The sequence below is a fragment of the Gopherus flavomarginatus genome, chromosome 1 (genome assembly GCF_025201925.1).
Source record: "Gopherus flavomarginatus isolate rGopFla2 chromosome 1, rGopFla2.mat.asm, whole genome shotgun sequence".
Taxonomy (NCBI): Eukaryota; Metazoa; Chordata; order Testudines; family Testudinidae; genus Gopherus; species Gopherus flavomarginatus.
Genome location: NC_066617.1, coordinates 65154843 through 65172117, shown reverse-complemented (window position 1 = coordinate 65172117; position 17275 = coordinate 65154843). Strand labels below are relative to the sequence as shown.

The 17275-nt window shown below is 44.5% G+C and overlaps 1 protein-coding gene across 1 annotated transcript in view; it reads left to right on the top strand.

Moving 5' to 3' along the window:
• The window catches only part of PPM1H (protein phosphatase, Mg2+/Mn2+ dependent 1H), a 215571-nt gene that overhangs the window by 166636 nt on the left and 31660 nt on the right, over positions 1-17275 (top strand). Inside the window, exon 6 of the mRNA XM_050923794.1 lies at positions 2591-2709. Coding sequence (XP_050779751.1) covers positions 2591-2709 — 119 coding nt within the window. The remainder of the gene's footprint in view (positions 1-2590; positions 2710-17275) is intronic.

Below are 17275 nucleotides of genomic sequence, written 5' to 3'. Positions count from 1 at the left end.
TAAATGCAAAAACCCCACCAGTATGCATATGTAAATAAGCCTTAAATGTTTTTTCATTTCTTTTTGCTGCTGCTAATGATAAAATGTGAAGGGGAAACGTAACAGTTAATGTTGTACATGAGCTCAGGCACAGTGTTAATGGATTAACTTTTCACATCTGGGGATTTTGGTGTAACTTCTTTCTAGATCCCAAATGAAAACAAATGGTTTAGTCTGATGTTGGTTCCCATCTGTGGATGAGTAGACTCACCCCTGCGGCGCCTCCGAGTTTTCCGGAAATTAGCTCGTTCCAGCTCTGGAGCACCCTCTACAGGCCGGTGATCTGCCTGTCCTCTGGCCCCTGTGTCCCTCCCTGGACCCGGTGCCATTTTACATGGGGTGCTGCCCCCTGGCAGTAACCCCTTTCTCTCAGTCTTAGGGTCTCCTCTCCCTGGGGAACCCCCACCCACTATCCCCACCTTGCCTCAGTATATGGCTACTGCTAGTCATTGTCTAGCCCCTGCGCCCTGGGGCAGACTGCAGTATCAGCCTATTCATCACCGGCAAGGTTGGGTTTGGACCTGCTGCCTTGGCCTACCCCTGGGCTGCCGTCTGCAACCCCCCAGTACCTGTTGGCCCAATGTTAGGCCACAGCCTGGGGCTTTCCAGGCTGGAGTTCCCTGGCTCCTCTGCCTTTCCCCAGCCTTGCTTCACTCAGGTACCCTGTGTCTAGCTCCTTGCAGCCAGGCCCTTCTCCCTCTACACACACAGACAGACTGCTTGGGCTTCTGGCTCACAGCCTCTTAGAGGGGCCAGCTGGGCTTGATTGGGGCATGGCCCAGCTGCAGCCTTCTTTCCCTAATCAGCCCAGCCTAAAAGCTGCTTTCTCCAGCCACAGCCCCCTCCCAGGGCTGTTTTTAACCCTTAGGGCAGGAGCAGCGGTCCACCCTGCTACACCATCACAGAATCACCAGACTCTTTAGTAACATTAGCAAGCAGTCTTTGGTAGAGAGACCCAGGATCTCAGTAGCTGGAGTGCAGCAGGGCAGGAACTGAGGCACACTGGCAGAGCTGTGTAAATATTAGGGCTGATCAAAAAAATGTCACCAAAGCTGTGTTTGACAGAAAATTTCGTTTTTAACTAAATTAAATTTTCTGTGAAAAGTGTCCATTTTCTACAAAAAAGATTTTTTACAAAATCAGTTTTTATTTAACATCTGAAAACCAAAACCCAGAATATTTTGGCAGAAAACAGAAATATTTTGATTCCGAAATGCCGCCACAGTCCCACATGAGAACTGTAGTTCGGGTCCCTTACACTCAAGTTCTTTTCTATGGGCCAGGGTTACTGGATGAATTTAATCTCCCATGATGCACTGCCTCCCATCACCAAGAACTGAGACCATGGTGCATCATGTGGAAAGATGTCATTTGACCAGGGAGCCTGGCACACACAGGAAAATGGGAATGAGAGGCACCCAAACGACAACTCTCATGAGGCAGGATTGAAATATTTTAGTTTTTGACTGAAAACTTGACATTTTCTTTCAGGGGGAGGATTCCATTTTCTGACTAGCTCTAGTTAATATGTTTACCCATACTGTGATTGGATCTGTCCAGCATAAATAATTATTCACTTCCGGGAGGACCAGATATACTCATGGTAACAGAGTATATTGTATAACCGAGAGTTTATTTGTTATAGGCAACTTGTCAGCAACTGGTACAGGTTTAGCAGGAGAAATGCTGTTAGTACTGTTTCCCCGCCCTCCCCCCCCCCCCCCGAAGAAGGAAAGCAATTAATAAACATGCTACAAAAATGGGAACGGGCTGGCTGAAGATGGGCCTTGATCTCCCTCTGATTCTGCAGGTGTAAAATGGGATGATAATTAAGGCTACGATTCTGTCACAGGGGTCATAGATTCCATGACTTTCCAGGATCTCCGTGACTACTTCTGGGGCAGGTCTAGAGCAGCTGTCAGCCCCAGGGTTGCTAAAGCAGTGGCTGTAAGAAGAGCTGGCCAGCAGCCAGCCCCGGGGCCACCAGAACAACAGCTGGGGTTGGGTCAGCCCCGCTGGGGCTGGAGCAGCAGCCGTCAGCCCCTGCCACAGGAGCAGCAGTGGGAGCAGCTGCAAGCCCCAGCTGAACTTTATTTGTCCCCCTCCCCCCCTCGGGTATTTTTAGTAAAATTCAGGGACAGGTCATGGGCTTCGATGAATTTTTATTCATTGCCTGTGACCTGTCCGTGTCTTTTTACTAAAAATACCCTTGACACAATCTTAACCTTAATGATAATGCTTATCTACCTTGTCAAACTGCCTTGAGATAAATGGATGAAATATGCTATACAAGTACTAAGTATTAGTATTTATTAAATGGGAGAAAATAGAAGACTTAGGGGAGATCTCACTGCTGATTAAGGAGGTATCTAATTAGCTTTCTATACTAACCACCAAATAGTCTGTCAGACTTTTATTCATGTGTATGAATACTGTTTGCTAGGATAGTTAGTCTTCACCTCTTTTTAAAAAATATATAAAAATGGTGTGGGGGAGACAGGATGAATTTTGTTGTAAGATATGAGCATGGTTTCTGGTTTTTTGCCCATAGGCTTTCATGCAGCCCCACCTACTGGGTAACGAGTTCACACATTTAGAATTTCCAAGGAGGGTGCAGCGTAAGGAAGTTGGGAAGAGGATGCTCTACAGGGACTTTAACATGACCGGCTGGTAAGAACATGCCGTTTCTGAGCATTGAAAGTGGGGGGAAAAATGCATGCATTCTTGATTAGCATAAATCTGTCTACATCAATACAGAAGTGTGCATGTGTGTGTGCTGTGAAAGGGGATCTCCCTCTACCCAACTTTTTATTCTTTTTAGGAAACAAAATCTTAAATCACAGAGTATTACCTAGAGTTATGACTGTGGCTCATTCTTGGTGTGAGAAGTGATAGTGAGGCAAGACCCTCAAAGGACATATCATGTGGCTCTTTCATGTGTTTGAAATCACTCTGTTTTATAAATATTGTAGCCTCTGGTTTAAAATAAATTCATTTTCTTTAATAATGTGCTTGAAGAATTCCTTAATAATGTGTCACTGAAGTGGTTGTAGGGTAGATACCCCTAGACTTTCAAAAGGACTTGAACAAGGTCCCGCACAAGAAGCTACTAAAGAAGGCAAGTAGTCTTGGGCGAGGGGCAAAGTATTAAAAACTGGCTAGGAGAAGGGAAACAAAGAGGAGGAATAAATGGTCAAATCTTTTGGCAAGGCATTAACAATAGGATGACTTAAGATTCTGTAACAGTTATCACATTGTTTAATATATTTATCAGTTCTCTGGAAAGGGGAATGAGCAATGAGGTAACGAGATTTGCAGATAGTCATTTAGGTTAGTCTGGAGCAGAGACTAATGGGAGGAAATTCAGAGCCCTAAACAAGCTGGGTGAATGGACAACACAGTGGCCAATCAAATTCAGTGTTGATAAATGCAAAGTAATCTACACGGGAGGGAAAAATTCCAACTACTCAAACACCTTATGGGGTTCTAAATTAACTGTGTCAACTCAGGCAAAACCTGGGCATCGTTGTCATGGGCATCTGTGGCCAAAAAGGCAAACAATGTCAGGATGAATAAGGAATGGGATGGTGAATAATACAGATAATATTATAATGCTATTATATAAATCAATTGTATGTCCTGTTTCAGTGCTATGTGCAGCACTGGTCATCCCAGCTGAAAAAGAACTTTTGCAAAATTAAAAGTGTGTTTAAAGAAGGGCAGCAAGAGTAATCAAAGGCCAGGAAACACATTCATGTGAGGAGATTGGGGGGATGATATCTTTAAATAGCTTTAAAAAAAAGGGGATGAGTAAGAGGGGACAAAATAAAAGTATCAAATAATGAATAGTATAGAGAAGATACATCAGGAGCTTCTGTTTCCCTATCCCATGACATAAGATTAACTACTAAGGATTAAGAAGTTTCCTGTATCTTCCTCTGAAGCATCTGGCATTGACCCCTGTTAGAGACAGGAATTGCCACACTGGATCAGATCTGTGGTCCGTCTAGTCCAGTCCTGTGTTCCCATTAACGCCAGTGTGTAAACTCTGTCAACTCTCATGTACTCATTTTTTTTATCTCTTTGTCTAAGGGACAGTCCACGCTTTTTCATCATGTTTTAACTTGGTTATAAATTTCAGCATAGGCAGAATACTGGTGGCTGTTGCTAGGCTAAGATGAAATGTGACTAGCAACAACATTGGTATCCTGGAACAAACATTTGCATAGCATTTACACTACAGTTTACAATCCTGTTAGTTAACATATATTAAACCATGACTAAAAATTCATCTAAGTACACCAGGGGTATACTGACAGCTGAAGAACAAGGGTGTGGAAAGAGCCACAAAAATGCAAGTGGAAGATGATGCCACATCTTCACTCTAGTCCCTGAATTTATAAATGTGAGCAAAGAAGTAGGGACCACTTTTGTACTGGAGTCATTAGTCAGCAGTTGAGTATCTTGTAGCCATTTTCTCAGACTAAGTCTGGTGCTGGAATATCAGCAGATATCTCTTGTTTCGCTACTTCAGTGATGAAGGGACTGCTATGTCCTTGTGAAGCTTAGCTGATCAGATAAGGGTGCCATTTTCATTTTAAATGTGCTTGGGCAAGGAAATTGTGCTTCCCACTACCTGTGTGTTCTTATGTAATAATCTTCTAGGCAGGAGCCTTTTCTTTAGCTCATGAAACAGGCCCCCGAGTTCAACATTGGAATCCTTTTAATGGCTAAAAATATAGTTAAGATGTTAGATTTCAAACATACTTACATGCTCAGTGATTGTTATTTCATGATGATGATTTCTCTCCTCAGGTTACGTACTTCTCTCTTTCCCTCCTTGAGTTAGCGTAGCTATTATAGAGTTTAAACCAGCATATATTTCCTTACCTTCTCCACAAGACTCACTATAGTATAACCTGGTGTACTAAGCCACTGCCAAACCTGGACCTCTTCATGCAAAATTTGAAGAGAGAGGGAGGCTTGGGGGGGGAGGGGATTAATTAATTCGTAAGATCTTTGATCAGTGAACCTCCTGCACAGGTGAGTAGATGTGTAGGTGGTTTTTGAAAGAGAAACGCTCACTCTCACACTTTGTTTTCTTTACATTCAATAATTAACAAAGTCCAGTGGTGAAAATAGCCTCCAGGGTTTCCCTTGAAAAAGGAACTGTGCTTGATTTTAAAATTCAGAGCATTTTTCTGTGTTTTCTATTAGAAGCTATAGGGTTTTTTTTTCCCCCCTTCTACTGTGCTCTGGAGCTTTTCAGAGGCTCAACAATAGATTGGCTTGGCTGGCTTGTTTGGATTACAAAAGGTTATTGTCTCTGGGACTGTCATAGTGCTGTTGGGCTTCTTTTTTCTTTCCTGTGAAGTTTCCATATTGGCTTTGTTTCAGCAGCTCACAGTGGTAGCAGAGCTGCCAAGCTTCCTCACAGCATAAGGACGGCCACCGATCCAGCAGCATGCACTGCCTCACACTAGTCTAAGGCTGCCTGTAATTGCTTTGAGACCAACCCTTTCCCTTCTCCCCCAGTCCTTAACCACCACCACCCCCCAACCTTCTCTCCTTTCTCTGTCTCGTGTGTTCAGATTTTGTGCCAAAAATTCCATCTAGCCTTTAGGTGGGAGCTTAATGCGACTCACCCCCCTCGGCGTTGTGTTGAGCAGCCATCACGGGATATATACTGTAGCTGGCATTGTATCTTAAGAGCTCTGTCTCCTGCTGAACAAGCCTCTGAGCTATCTCAAGCTGCAATTTTCTGGCAGACGTCTGTATTACTAAGTTGAAAGAGCAGTTTCTCACAGCTGGATCTGTGTGGTACTGGGTTCCCAGGCCTGTGGCTGGTAGAAGTTAAACCTTGTCACGAAGATGGCATGTTTGGTATCTTTCCACATGTCCTCCTGGGCTGTCCATGAGACAACTGATACACCAGTGATATTTCTTCACTTGTGGCTATAAAGTCTAGCAGCTGCCAACGTTCCGTTTCATGGCAGCTTGTGAGGTTTCAGAATTTATTTTCAATCTGTATGGGAACAAAACCTGAACCTTTGGAACATTTTCATGAAAACAGAATTGTGTTGAAATGGCTGGTTTGAAACTGATACCTGAGCTTTTTGAGTCAGGAAGATTTTTCTTGTGTGTCAGAACTGACCAGAACCTTGGACAAAAAATCCTTCTTGGTGAAAATATATGTCTCCGCAAAATATTTTGGCTTTGACAAAATTGAATTTTATTGAAAATGTTCCAACCAGCTGTAGTCTCAACTACATGTAAGGGATTAAAAACTAGGAATAAAGTGAATAGAAGTCATAAGCAGAATCTGAGCATTCTGTGTACCTAATGGTACAGCTGTTCCCAGATCTGCTGTGTCTGTGAGATTTTGTGGTTGTTGTACACAATTAGCCGCCAATGGTCATCACCTTTTGGGGAGGGGTCTCTGTGTGTGACTTACTCCATACCAAAAAGGCTGGTATCCTAGGACTAGCACTAGACAAAAACCATTTTACTCTAGGGGCAATATTGTCCACCTTCTGGAATGCTGCCAACCTCTTTAGAGCTCTCTCTTTCCTTTCTAAGAGGGAAGATCTTTTAGCCTCTGATCATCAGATAAAATGAGTTTAAAGCGAAGTTGTTTTTTTAATTTCGTTTAGGATGGATGACCTTTGCTTTTATTGTGCAGCCTGCACTGGCGTCTGCAGCTCAGACTCCTGCTCTCAAAAATAAGATCTCATTAATCACTTAGTGGGGACCCAAAATCCCACACCAAGAGCCAGTTGCGCATGATTTGCTTGGGAACATGCAAGTTGATTTGAACAAATAATGTCAAGGTAGATGCTGTCCTATTCTTTACTGTTCTGTTCAATGTCCTCTGACAGCACATTCAGGTAGCCTGACAGAAAAGTGGATAAGCAGATTGAGAAATGCCATGGAGTGCTTTATGAAGCCGACACCAGCGCTGCACCCCTGTTTAATATAAATTGATTTATTGAATCAAGCACAGAAGCCTTGTTACAGAAACCTCAGGATTTATCCTCTAGAGAACCACCTAATAAAACAGCCCCAACTGACACTCCTCATTAGCTTTCCCTCGGATCCCAAGGCAGTATTTAAAGTGGCAGTGTCCCTCGTTTAGGCCTGAATTTATCTGCTGGTCAATGCCTGTGGGTCCAATTAACTTAGCATTATTAGTCTTATTCAGATAAGCTGCATTTCCTAACAGCTTGACTCCAAATTGTAAAGAGTAATTGGAAGTCTGCAAGCCCTGCATCTTCACCCACTTGATTACACCTTTTAGCCAAATTCATGTAATTTACAATTAAAAGTTCATATTTTTATTAGTATATTATGGTCTTTTTTTGTCTAGTGGAACCCTCTGTGCTTCCTCTGAAATGCTGACTGTAGTGTTGTGCTTAGACCTCCATCTCATATCCTTTGTAGAACTGCCAGGGAGAGATCAAATTTTAATTTCATAATTACTTCACAAGAAAGCAGCCTTTTCCTGGTCGTGCCTGGTATTAATTTCCTCCCAGCGACTTACAATTTCATAATTTAATGATTATGGCAACCTTGGCAGCTTTAGGCCATTCTAGAGAAGAGGGGGGTAGGATGTCATTTTTGCAGCAGGAACTGTAATCCAGAGCTGCTAGCAAACAGAGCAAGAGGGAGAATTAGCCGCTTGCAAAGCTCTTGTAACAGGAGAAGGGCTGGAGTTGGAGAATGTTTCTTTCACGTGTGGATGAGGCAGCTCATTCTGGTTGTTTGGAGCACAGCTCTGGAATGATAAATGGTTATTTGCAATGTGCATATTCTGCATCTTTTCAAGATTTGCAGCTCTAGCTGCAGGAACAGCGGGGGATGAGACCTGACTTGCTGTGTACAGCACATCTCCTGACACTGATGAATGACTCTGCTTTCCCCAAGTGCACGCATGCTGCAGGAACTGAGCCAGTGTCTTTGGGGCAGGATAAAACAAAGACAGAACAGAAAAGTAATAGTCATTGCTGCACCAAAAGGAGAAAAGTAGAGGCGTAAGATGCCATAGCAGTTCCCCACAGTTTGTGCAACAGACCTCTCTCTGCTGGGTTCTCTGTAAAAAAGGGATTTTACCTCCTTGGGTATATTTTAATGTGAAAATCTTTTCTTTGGTTTGAGTTGCTTATTTCTGCCATCTTCCCCTCCCTCACAACTACCACTCCATTGTACAGGCTTTTTGAATACTTTTAGCTCCTCTTTAGCACCTTCCATGTTAGGTTTTCAATTTACTTGTACACGCCCATTCAGCCTCATGACATGAAGATGACAGCTGAGAAAACCGAGGCATCAGACGATTACAGCGAAGGTTTTCAAAGGCTGCTTAAACTCAGACACCTGTTTCCATATATGGGATCCTAACCAAGGCTCTGATCCAGAAAAAGCAAATAAGCATGTGCTTAAATTTAAGCACACATTTAAACACTTTTCTGGATCAGGGCCTGAGTTGCCTGATTTTGAAAGATAGTGTTCCTTAACCACACCATACTATAATTCCTCTCTTTTGAAGGCATAGTAATAAGTGGCTAATGATTCTGGTTCAGTGACAGTAATCAAATATACTATATAGAGAACCAGTTCCTGTAGATTAATGATTTGAACACCCTTTATTCAAAGAATTGGTTCCAACCTTTGTTCCCCTTCTATCCAGAGACAGGTAAATAAGGGATCATTTCTAGTCAGTTTCATCTATGTGTTGCTCAAGGATTAAAACCCCACTTTGTATCTGTATGAGCTGAGAATGTTGGTTAGAGAAGTAGCATGGGGGTATTGAGAACAGCTTGTGTTCTCAAACCTGTCTGGCTTTGTGTCTCAAACCTGTCTTGAAGGGATGTCCCTAGCCTTGTTATCACTGCAAACAGAACATGTCTGAAACTGCTGTCCTTTCCTTTTGCTTAATATAAGTGGCTTGTGAAGTTGTGTCAAGTTATATCCCCTTGAAACCAAGCCACGTGCCATTAACTGTTTCCATTGGGTTGTTTGTTCAGGTTTGTACTGGATGTCTCATTGGAGGGGACTCAGCAGTGCAAGTAGGGCAGTACCGTCTGCTGTACTGTACCAGCAAGATATTTATAGCTGGTATGGCATGCCAAAAAGACACAGGAGGAGCAGAACGTGGGGCTGCCAGGAGGCCCCACGTCGGCAGCTCCTCTGGTGCAGCTGTACCGCCCCCAGCCCTTCCATGCAGGGTCTCCTCTGTATGTACAGCAGCCCTGCCAGAGGTCAGGGCTGGGGGCGGTACAGCAGCACCTGGTGGCCTCACATTCTGCTCCTTTCCCCGCTGTAATTCCCCGGAGATCTGGGTCTCTCTGGGGTCTGTACAGCAGCCCCGCCAGAGGACAGAGCTGGGGGAGCGGGGCTCAGGGCAGCAGAGCTACACAGGAGGAGCTGATGGTGTTTTGCTTCTTTCTCCGCTATGGTTCTGAAGTCTCCAGCACACACAGCAGGAGGAAGACAGAGATCCCCGCCCCAGGTAAGGGAAGTGGATCATAGGGAGGGGATGGGAAGAGCATGGGGGCCCTGGGCTGGGGAAGGATGGTGCTCCTTCCCCACCCTGGTTAGCTGCTCCTTCCCCCACCCCCATACTGGTAAGAAATGGGTTCCACTTGCACCATTGGAGGAACTTGCAATGGACTCTGGCAACTTTGTAGTCAGTCTCAGTAGAAAGGAAAGCATAGAATGGACGTGAAATCTGAACTACCCTCTCATCCGTAGAGCTGATCCTTCCCAGAGTAAGGCTGAGGCCTGTTAGCAGAACTGCAAGGGATAGTTTGCGTTATCAGTGCCAATCTGTTCATGCCCAAGGATGTCAATACGACACTTTTCATGAGCGATAAATTCACTTAATTTTCTTATTAAATGAGTATATTTAAACAAACTTGATTTAAAGTACCATATTTTTTTCATGTTCTATGAAGCCAATTTAAAAATTGTGTATGTAGAAAACAGATGAGACAAAAGTCTGGCAATTTAATCCATAGGCACCAATTTTCCCTGGTGCCAGTGGGTGCTCATGCCCCCCCCCCGACTCCACTCTTTCCCCACCCCTGCCCCACCCTCATTTCAACCCCTTCCCCCAAAGTCCTCGCCCCAACTCTGCCCCCTCCCTGCCCCTTTGGACCCCTTCCCCAAATCGAGGCCCTGCCGTGTTCCCCCTCCCCACCCCTTGCGCTTGCTGCACAAGCGCTAGGAGCCAAGGGGGGAAAGTGGGCATGCGGTGCACCCAGGGGAGGAGGCAGAGGCAGAGCAGGGGCGGAGTTGATCTGGGGTGGGAGGGTGGGGCAGGGAGCTGCTGGTAGGTGCTAAGCACCCACCAATTTTTCCCCCTGGATGCTCCTACCCTGGAGCACCCACAGAGTCAGCGCCTATGATTTAATCCATATTTAGGCACTAAGTGGTGGTGGTGTTTTTTCAAATTCAGCACCAAAAGGTTCCCAGAGGTGTCAGTAGGATTCACTGGGCACGCAGGAATTTTGAAAACCAAACAGGTTGCTAAGTTTAGGTTCCGGTTTTTCAAAATCTGAGTCTTTGTGCCTAAAAGAGAAGATATGAACATTCATAACCTTTTAGAGGATTTTAATTATTTAAAGAACCCTTTGTGGTAGCTGCTGTCATTATCAATGCATGGGAAGTTTGTTCCAGAGATTGTCCTGAGCAGAACGTTTAGCAGTTTCCTCCTAATTTTCTGCAGTGCGCTTAGACCAGATTCCACTTAGCATATGAGTAACATCATCTAGATCAGGGGTGGGCAAACTTTTTGGCCCGAGGGCCACATCGGAGTTGTAAAATGGTATGGCTGGCCAGGTAGGGAAGGCTGTGCCTCCCCAAACACTCTGGCCCCCTCCCACTTCCTGCCCCCTCAGAACCCCTGACCCATCCAATTCCCCCTGCTCCTTGTCCCCTAACCGCCCCCTCTCACTTCCTACCCCCTGACTGCCCCCCTCAGAATCCCCGACCCATCCAATCCCCCTTGCTCCTTGTCCCCTAACCACCCGGGACCTCACCTCCTATCCAACCCGCCTGCTAACAGTTCCCTGACTGCCCCCCAACCCGATCCACATCCCTGCCAGGACTTCTATCCGACAGGCCCCCCGGAACTCCCATGCCATATCCAACCCCCCCCACCTGTCCCCTGACTACCATCTCCTGGGACCCCCCACCCCTAACTGCTCCCCAGAACTCTACCCTCTATCCACCCCCTCGTCCCCTGACCACTTCCTCCCAGGACCCCCTGCCACTAACTGCCCCCTGGAACTCCTTCCCAGCCGCTTTTGGAATGTGGCTCTGCGAACATGGGCAGAGGACTTAGGAGGAGCAGGGGCAGCTGCACAGCCAGAGAGAAGCGGCACTTTTCCCTTTAAAGCACCGCTTCTCTGCAGCTGGCTACGCGGCCACCTGTTGCTGCTCCTGAGTCCTCCAGCCCATGCTTGCGGTGCTCCTGCCACCTGCACCGCCCACCTGCTCCCCTGAGGCTGCGGGTTAGCCTCCCTCCCTACTCTCCCCTTTCCCTCCCTTTGCAGGGGGTGAGCTGAGGCTGCAGGAAGAGCTCAGGGGCTAGCCTCCCAGACCAGGAGCTCAGGGGCCAGGCAGGATGGTCCTGTGAACCAGATGTGGCCTGCGGGCCGTACTTTGCCCACCTCTGATCTAGATCCTGGTTGCTTCTAGTTTTGGCACTTCTTTTGGCTCCTGATGCAATTTGGCCCTGTTTTCCAAAATGTTGGTACTGTATCCAAATATAACTTTGTGGGTGGTGTGTATGCTAGGCCTTTACTGAGTATTTCTGGACTGCAACAGTCTTTCACAATTACTTTTTAAAAATAAAAAAAAAAAGACAAAACCAAGTAAAAAGTACAGCTAGATCCGTCCGAGTACATGCTACCCTCTCTCTTTACTTTTTACGTTTTTAAACCCAGTTTTATGTGATGGAGGCATTGACAGGATTTAAGGAGGCTCAGAGCAGTAAGCAATATCACAACCTTGCTTTTACTACTACTTTTGTCATGCTCTTGTGGCCATTGTTTTTTTCTGAGACATTGGTCAGGAAAATAAGGGGAAAACTGAAGGGCTGTGTCATTCACTTCATATCTGGTACAAAACTGGCTGCAGAGCTTGCTTGTACACATCAGATGTGTTCATCATGAGATCTTTTAATGCTCTGCTAGGTATGGCTGAGGTTCATTTGGATAAGGTAAATATTGTGCCACCTGAAAAGTATAATACCGTTCAGCATTCCATTCCATTTCCCCTTGCAAGTGCTACATTCCTGCCATTTACAATATTTACACTATCATGCTGTCTTTGAGGTTGAGCACATATCAGTCTGTCAAGTGTCTCTGTATCATACTTGTATTCTAATTTATGTGAACCAGATGTGTAAGAACTTGGTCATTTGGCTATCCATTAGTTGCAGCAACTGGCTGTGGTCCCTTTTGAAAGTTTAAGTCATCATCATCTTGTTCTGAATCTGCCATCTGTAGAGTTTGTTCTGTTTGTTGTTCTTTCTGAGGAACAAACTGTAGATGTCAACAGTTTCTGCTGTACTCGCCACTGTCAGTCTCAATCACATATGATCTGGATGCTGAATTCTTTTTCTTTACAACAGTTCGAGTTGTCCATCCTTTTCTCCATCCAATTTGACATTAACACAGTCACCAGACTCTAGACTTGGCAGTTCTCTGAGTGACATCTGTTGTAGAAGTGTACATAAGCTCTTTGAGCCTTTTAATCCAATTTGGCTACTCTCTTCATGTGTGGCCACTTTGGAAACAGGTTTTTTTCCAGAGTTGGAACAGTAGTTCTGAGTTGTCTTCCCATCAGGAATTGTGCTGGATTGTATCGTATAACTGCTATGTGTTGATCTGTAACTCAGAAGAGCAAGTAATGGATCTTTCTGCAGTAAGACTTTCTTGGGTGCCTGTACAGATCTCTCAGCCACTCCATTCGCTTGTCGCTAATGTGAGCTGCTAACAATATGATCAAAGTCATATTTCATTTGGAATTACTTAAATTCTGCTGCAGTGAATTATGGTCCATTGTCCATCACTGATTGTTCTGGAACACTAATATGAGCAAAAGCACACTTCAATTTCTCGATAACACTGTGACATGCTATGTCTTTTAAGTAAATTTTTTCTATATACCTGGAAAAATAGTCCACTATGACCAGGTAAGGATGTCCTCTGACTTTGTATAAATCTGCAACTAGCCTCTTCCAAAGTCCCTCTGGTTTGTACAATATATGGTTCAGCATTGTCTCTTGAGTTGATTTGTACTGGATCTCCTTTCAAAAGTCTGATATCATCAAATCCTCTGTCAAGTTCTTCCACCTTTCTCCATAGGGCCATTGTGACTGGCATGCTGTGGCAGAGAAGGTTGCTGGTCTTTGATCGTTTGATCACATGCATTCTAAAAGCGGCATTGAATTCTGTGATATCTTATATACTAACAAACGTATTAGAGCATGAGCTTTCGTGGATGAATACCCACTTCATCGGATGCATGTCATGACGCATGTATTCATCCACGGAAGCTCATGCTCCAATACGTCTGTTAGTCTACAAGGTGCCACAGAACTCGTTGTTGCTTTTACAGATCCAGACTAACATGGCTACCCCTCTGATGCATTCTTAAAGCATTGCTTTTGTCTTCTTGTAATTTTGTTTCTGTGGTGAACAAGCCCATGCAGTTCAGAATACCTCCAGGGCTAGTCAGAGCTGTTTCAGATGACTTCAGCTGTGGAAGGGACTGACAGTGATTGTAAATTCCTTCTGAGATGACTGTGACATCAGCTCCTGTGTCAATTTTAAAGTCAATAGTCTTACCATGAATATTCAATTTAAGTGATAGATCCCAGAAACAATGGCTCTTGATTGTCTGTAATATGAGTCAATTCCCTGACTGCGTTGGTGAGGCAAACTGCTGCAAAATATCCATATTTCATGCATTTATTATACTCTGTGCTATGGCTGGACATGCATCATCTCTTGGAATATGACTTTTTTTTCCACACCTTGTGCATGTAGGGAAGTTCTCTCTCCTTGCCTCAGGGGTTTAATGATGATTTTTAATGCTTAAATGTCTTTTTACAATTTCTACGCTAGTTTCAGGTTTTTTAAGTTTGTCAGATTTCTCTAGGTTTTGCTGTTTCACTAGTTCAGAGAGCGTTTTGCTATTTGAATAGCTGTGACTAGAGTTAAATCTGTCTTCAATTGTAGCTTCTGGGAAGGGTTTTCATCTGCTAATCCAATAGCCAGTCTGTCTGTCTTTGATATTTTTATGTTTTTCATTCCGAAAATCACAGTTTTCAGCCAATGTGTGCAGAGCTCTTATAAAACATTCAACGTTTCCCCCTCGTTCTTCAATTCTCTGGTGAAAACATGCTCTTTCATAAACCACATTTCTCTGTGGTATAAAGTATGTATCAACATAGCCTGAACCCTTTAGCATAGACATCTTCGTGACTATCTTCAGTAAAATCAAAGGATTTAAAGAGATACTCTGCCTGCATCCCCATAGCATAAATTAAAGAAGCTGAAGTTCTCTGGGGCATCAAAGAGTGGCATGTTGAAATCCCACAAACTTCATTGCCATAGGTGCCGACACCATGGGTGCTCCGGGGCTGAAACACCCACAGGGAAAAAAAAGTGGGTGTTCAGCACCCACTAGCCCCCTGCCAATCAGCTGTTTGGTTCCCCGTTCCCCCCACCAATCAGCTGTTTGGCGGCAGCTGGGACGTGGCAGGAAGAGGTATAGTGAGGGCAGGGCACTGGGGGAGGGAGATGAGCAGGAAGAGGTAGGGCAAGGGTAGGGATTTGGGGGAAGGGGCAGAGTGGGTGCGGGGCTTTGGGGCATAGTGGGCATGGAGCACCCACCCAGAAAATGGAAGTCAGCACCTGTGTTCATTGCTGTTTTCCTTCTTTCTGAAACCAGTGTTGCTTTGTTCCTTCTGTTTCTGTTCTTAATTTACTCCTGACACCATGTCATGTGCTTCTGTATCAGATACGAACTGGCTAAAGAACTTGCTTATATACACCAAATGTGTTCATCATAAGATCCTTTGATGCTCTGCCAGGGAAGGAAGAGGTTCATTTAAATAGAAAGCCACCTAGTGGCTGGACAGTATAATACAGTTTAGCATTTCATTACAAGTCGCAACCGAAGTGCATTTGTTTTGTTATCAAAGGGAACTTCGGTTGAATTACGTGGATGTTTCAAGAGGGCTTGCGCTGGCATTTTTTACAAAATGGAAAGCTCTTCTACCCCCGCATGCATCTGTTTTATGGCATACCAATGGCCGTTTAGTATCTTTATATATACAGTGTTCTCTCTATAAACAACACTGGCAAGCGTAAATGCAACTTTATTTCTTAAAGTCAAGTGAAATAGCCCAGAAGGTTGTAGCCTGTGTAAAATCAGCAGTAGGTTTCACACAGTATAAATCAAAGGGAACTTCACAGTTTCCTTCCTCCTCCCCAGCGAAATCACTAAACTGCTAGCTGAAAAGCTGTCCTTTATCATTCTCCTGCAGGTCTGAACTTCATTACACACTCTTCTCCCTCTGGGGAGAGGAAGAGAGACCAAACAACATTGCTTAATGCCCAGCTGGAAGATTCTCAGTTGTTGTGGTGATGAATGTATAACAAAATCAATGATGAATTAATAACAAAAGTTATTAATAATGTTATCTTATTTTAGCACCAACCGTGTGTCTGGCACTGTCCATGAAGGCATAAGGACAGATTTGGTCCTTGCTCCAAATAACTTACAGCATATGGTACATTGGGAGAGCCAGAGGCTTATGAATTTAACTTTTCTGTAGTCTTGTGGCTCAAGATCAGGCTCAGTTTGTAATAAAAAACGGAAATTGTCAGGGAGTTAGTGCCATGGCTTAGTGGTGTTTGTTATTTGAAATATATATATAACAAGCTGAAAATATTAGTTTAGAAATCTTTCATGGCTTGTTGGCATTACTAGATTATGATATGAGAGCCATTTGGAGCCATCCGGTATATAGAATCACATAACATCGTGGTTATTTAGGGTCAGATTCTGACTGGCCATAATACAGCCATGCTGGGAAATGAAACCTCCCCAGTTCTCTATGAGGCTTGCTTTGGGCTCCTCCCTGCATTTTGGGTTTAATTGAGGGTGGGGAAATGTGCCCCAGAGCAGGTGGGGAGTGAGTGGAGCTGTCACAACCATTCCCCTCAAATTATCAGCCAAGTTGGGGGGAAGGGGAAGAAGTAATCTGCATCCTTTTCAGGGCTACAATTAGTTACTTTCTACTGGAAACAAAATAGAGAGCAAGTGAGGAATTTGTGACTCTTAAGACCTTGCACCAGTTACCTAAGTTAAAGGTGCTCACCCTGTAGCTTTTTAACGGGGCATCAGGACACTGCCACTGTTTCCCTGTCAGCTGTGCTCAGGCACAGTAGGAGAACTGAGCCCACCTTGTACAGTGGTGATAGGTGTTATAAGTCCTTCCCTGGGCTGCTCCTGTGCAGCACACCTACCTACGGCTCCATATGCAGGGTTTAGAGACGGATCTCATGCCCACTCTAAGGTTGCGCATGAGGTGATCTATGACTCTTTTCCTTTCAGACTCTGGATCTGATCTGCTTCCATCCCCCATAGAGAACCCCAGGAAGACATCGCTCAGATGCTTTCTCAACAGTACAGTGCTGCTGTGCACTTCAGCTCAGTAGCCCCATGTGCTCTCCTCATTGAGATGTTCCCCATGTATTAACCCTGTTCCTCTAGCACTAGAGCATCCCGCGTTCATTCACTCCTGTAGAAAGACACCCTCCCCCGGGCTTTCCCATCATGTAGACTCAGGACTCCTGTTCTTCCACAGATTCTGCTAGTATCTGATCTTGGTTCTTTCTGCTGTACAACTGACTTTGTTCCTTCCACCAAGGAACCAGCTTTCCTTTTGAATTGAATCAGTGCACTAAATTTACTTGGTATGTCTAATAGAAAAATCTTTTTTTTTGGGTTTCTTTAGGGTGTGAGTATCACATAATTTTTGTAATGGACGGTTATTTCTCCCCAAGAAAATGGAAGAACATCAACCCAAGAAATTATCCTTTAGCTGTACTAGCTCAATAGCTTAGAGCATAGAAAAGACTCAGTTGTACTTCCTACAGCAGAGCTAGTAATTCCCCCGTTTGTAGTTGTATTTTTCAGTCTGTAGCACGAATGCCTT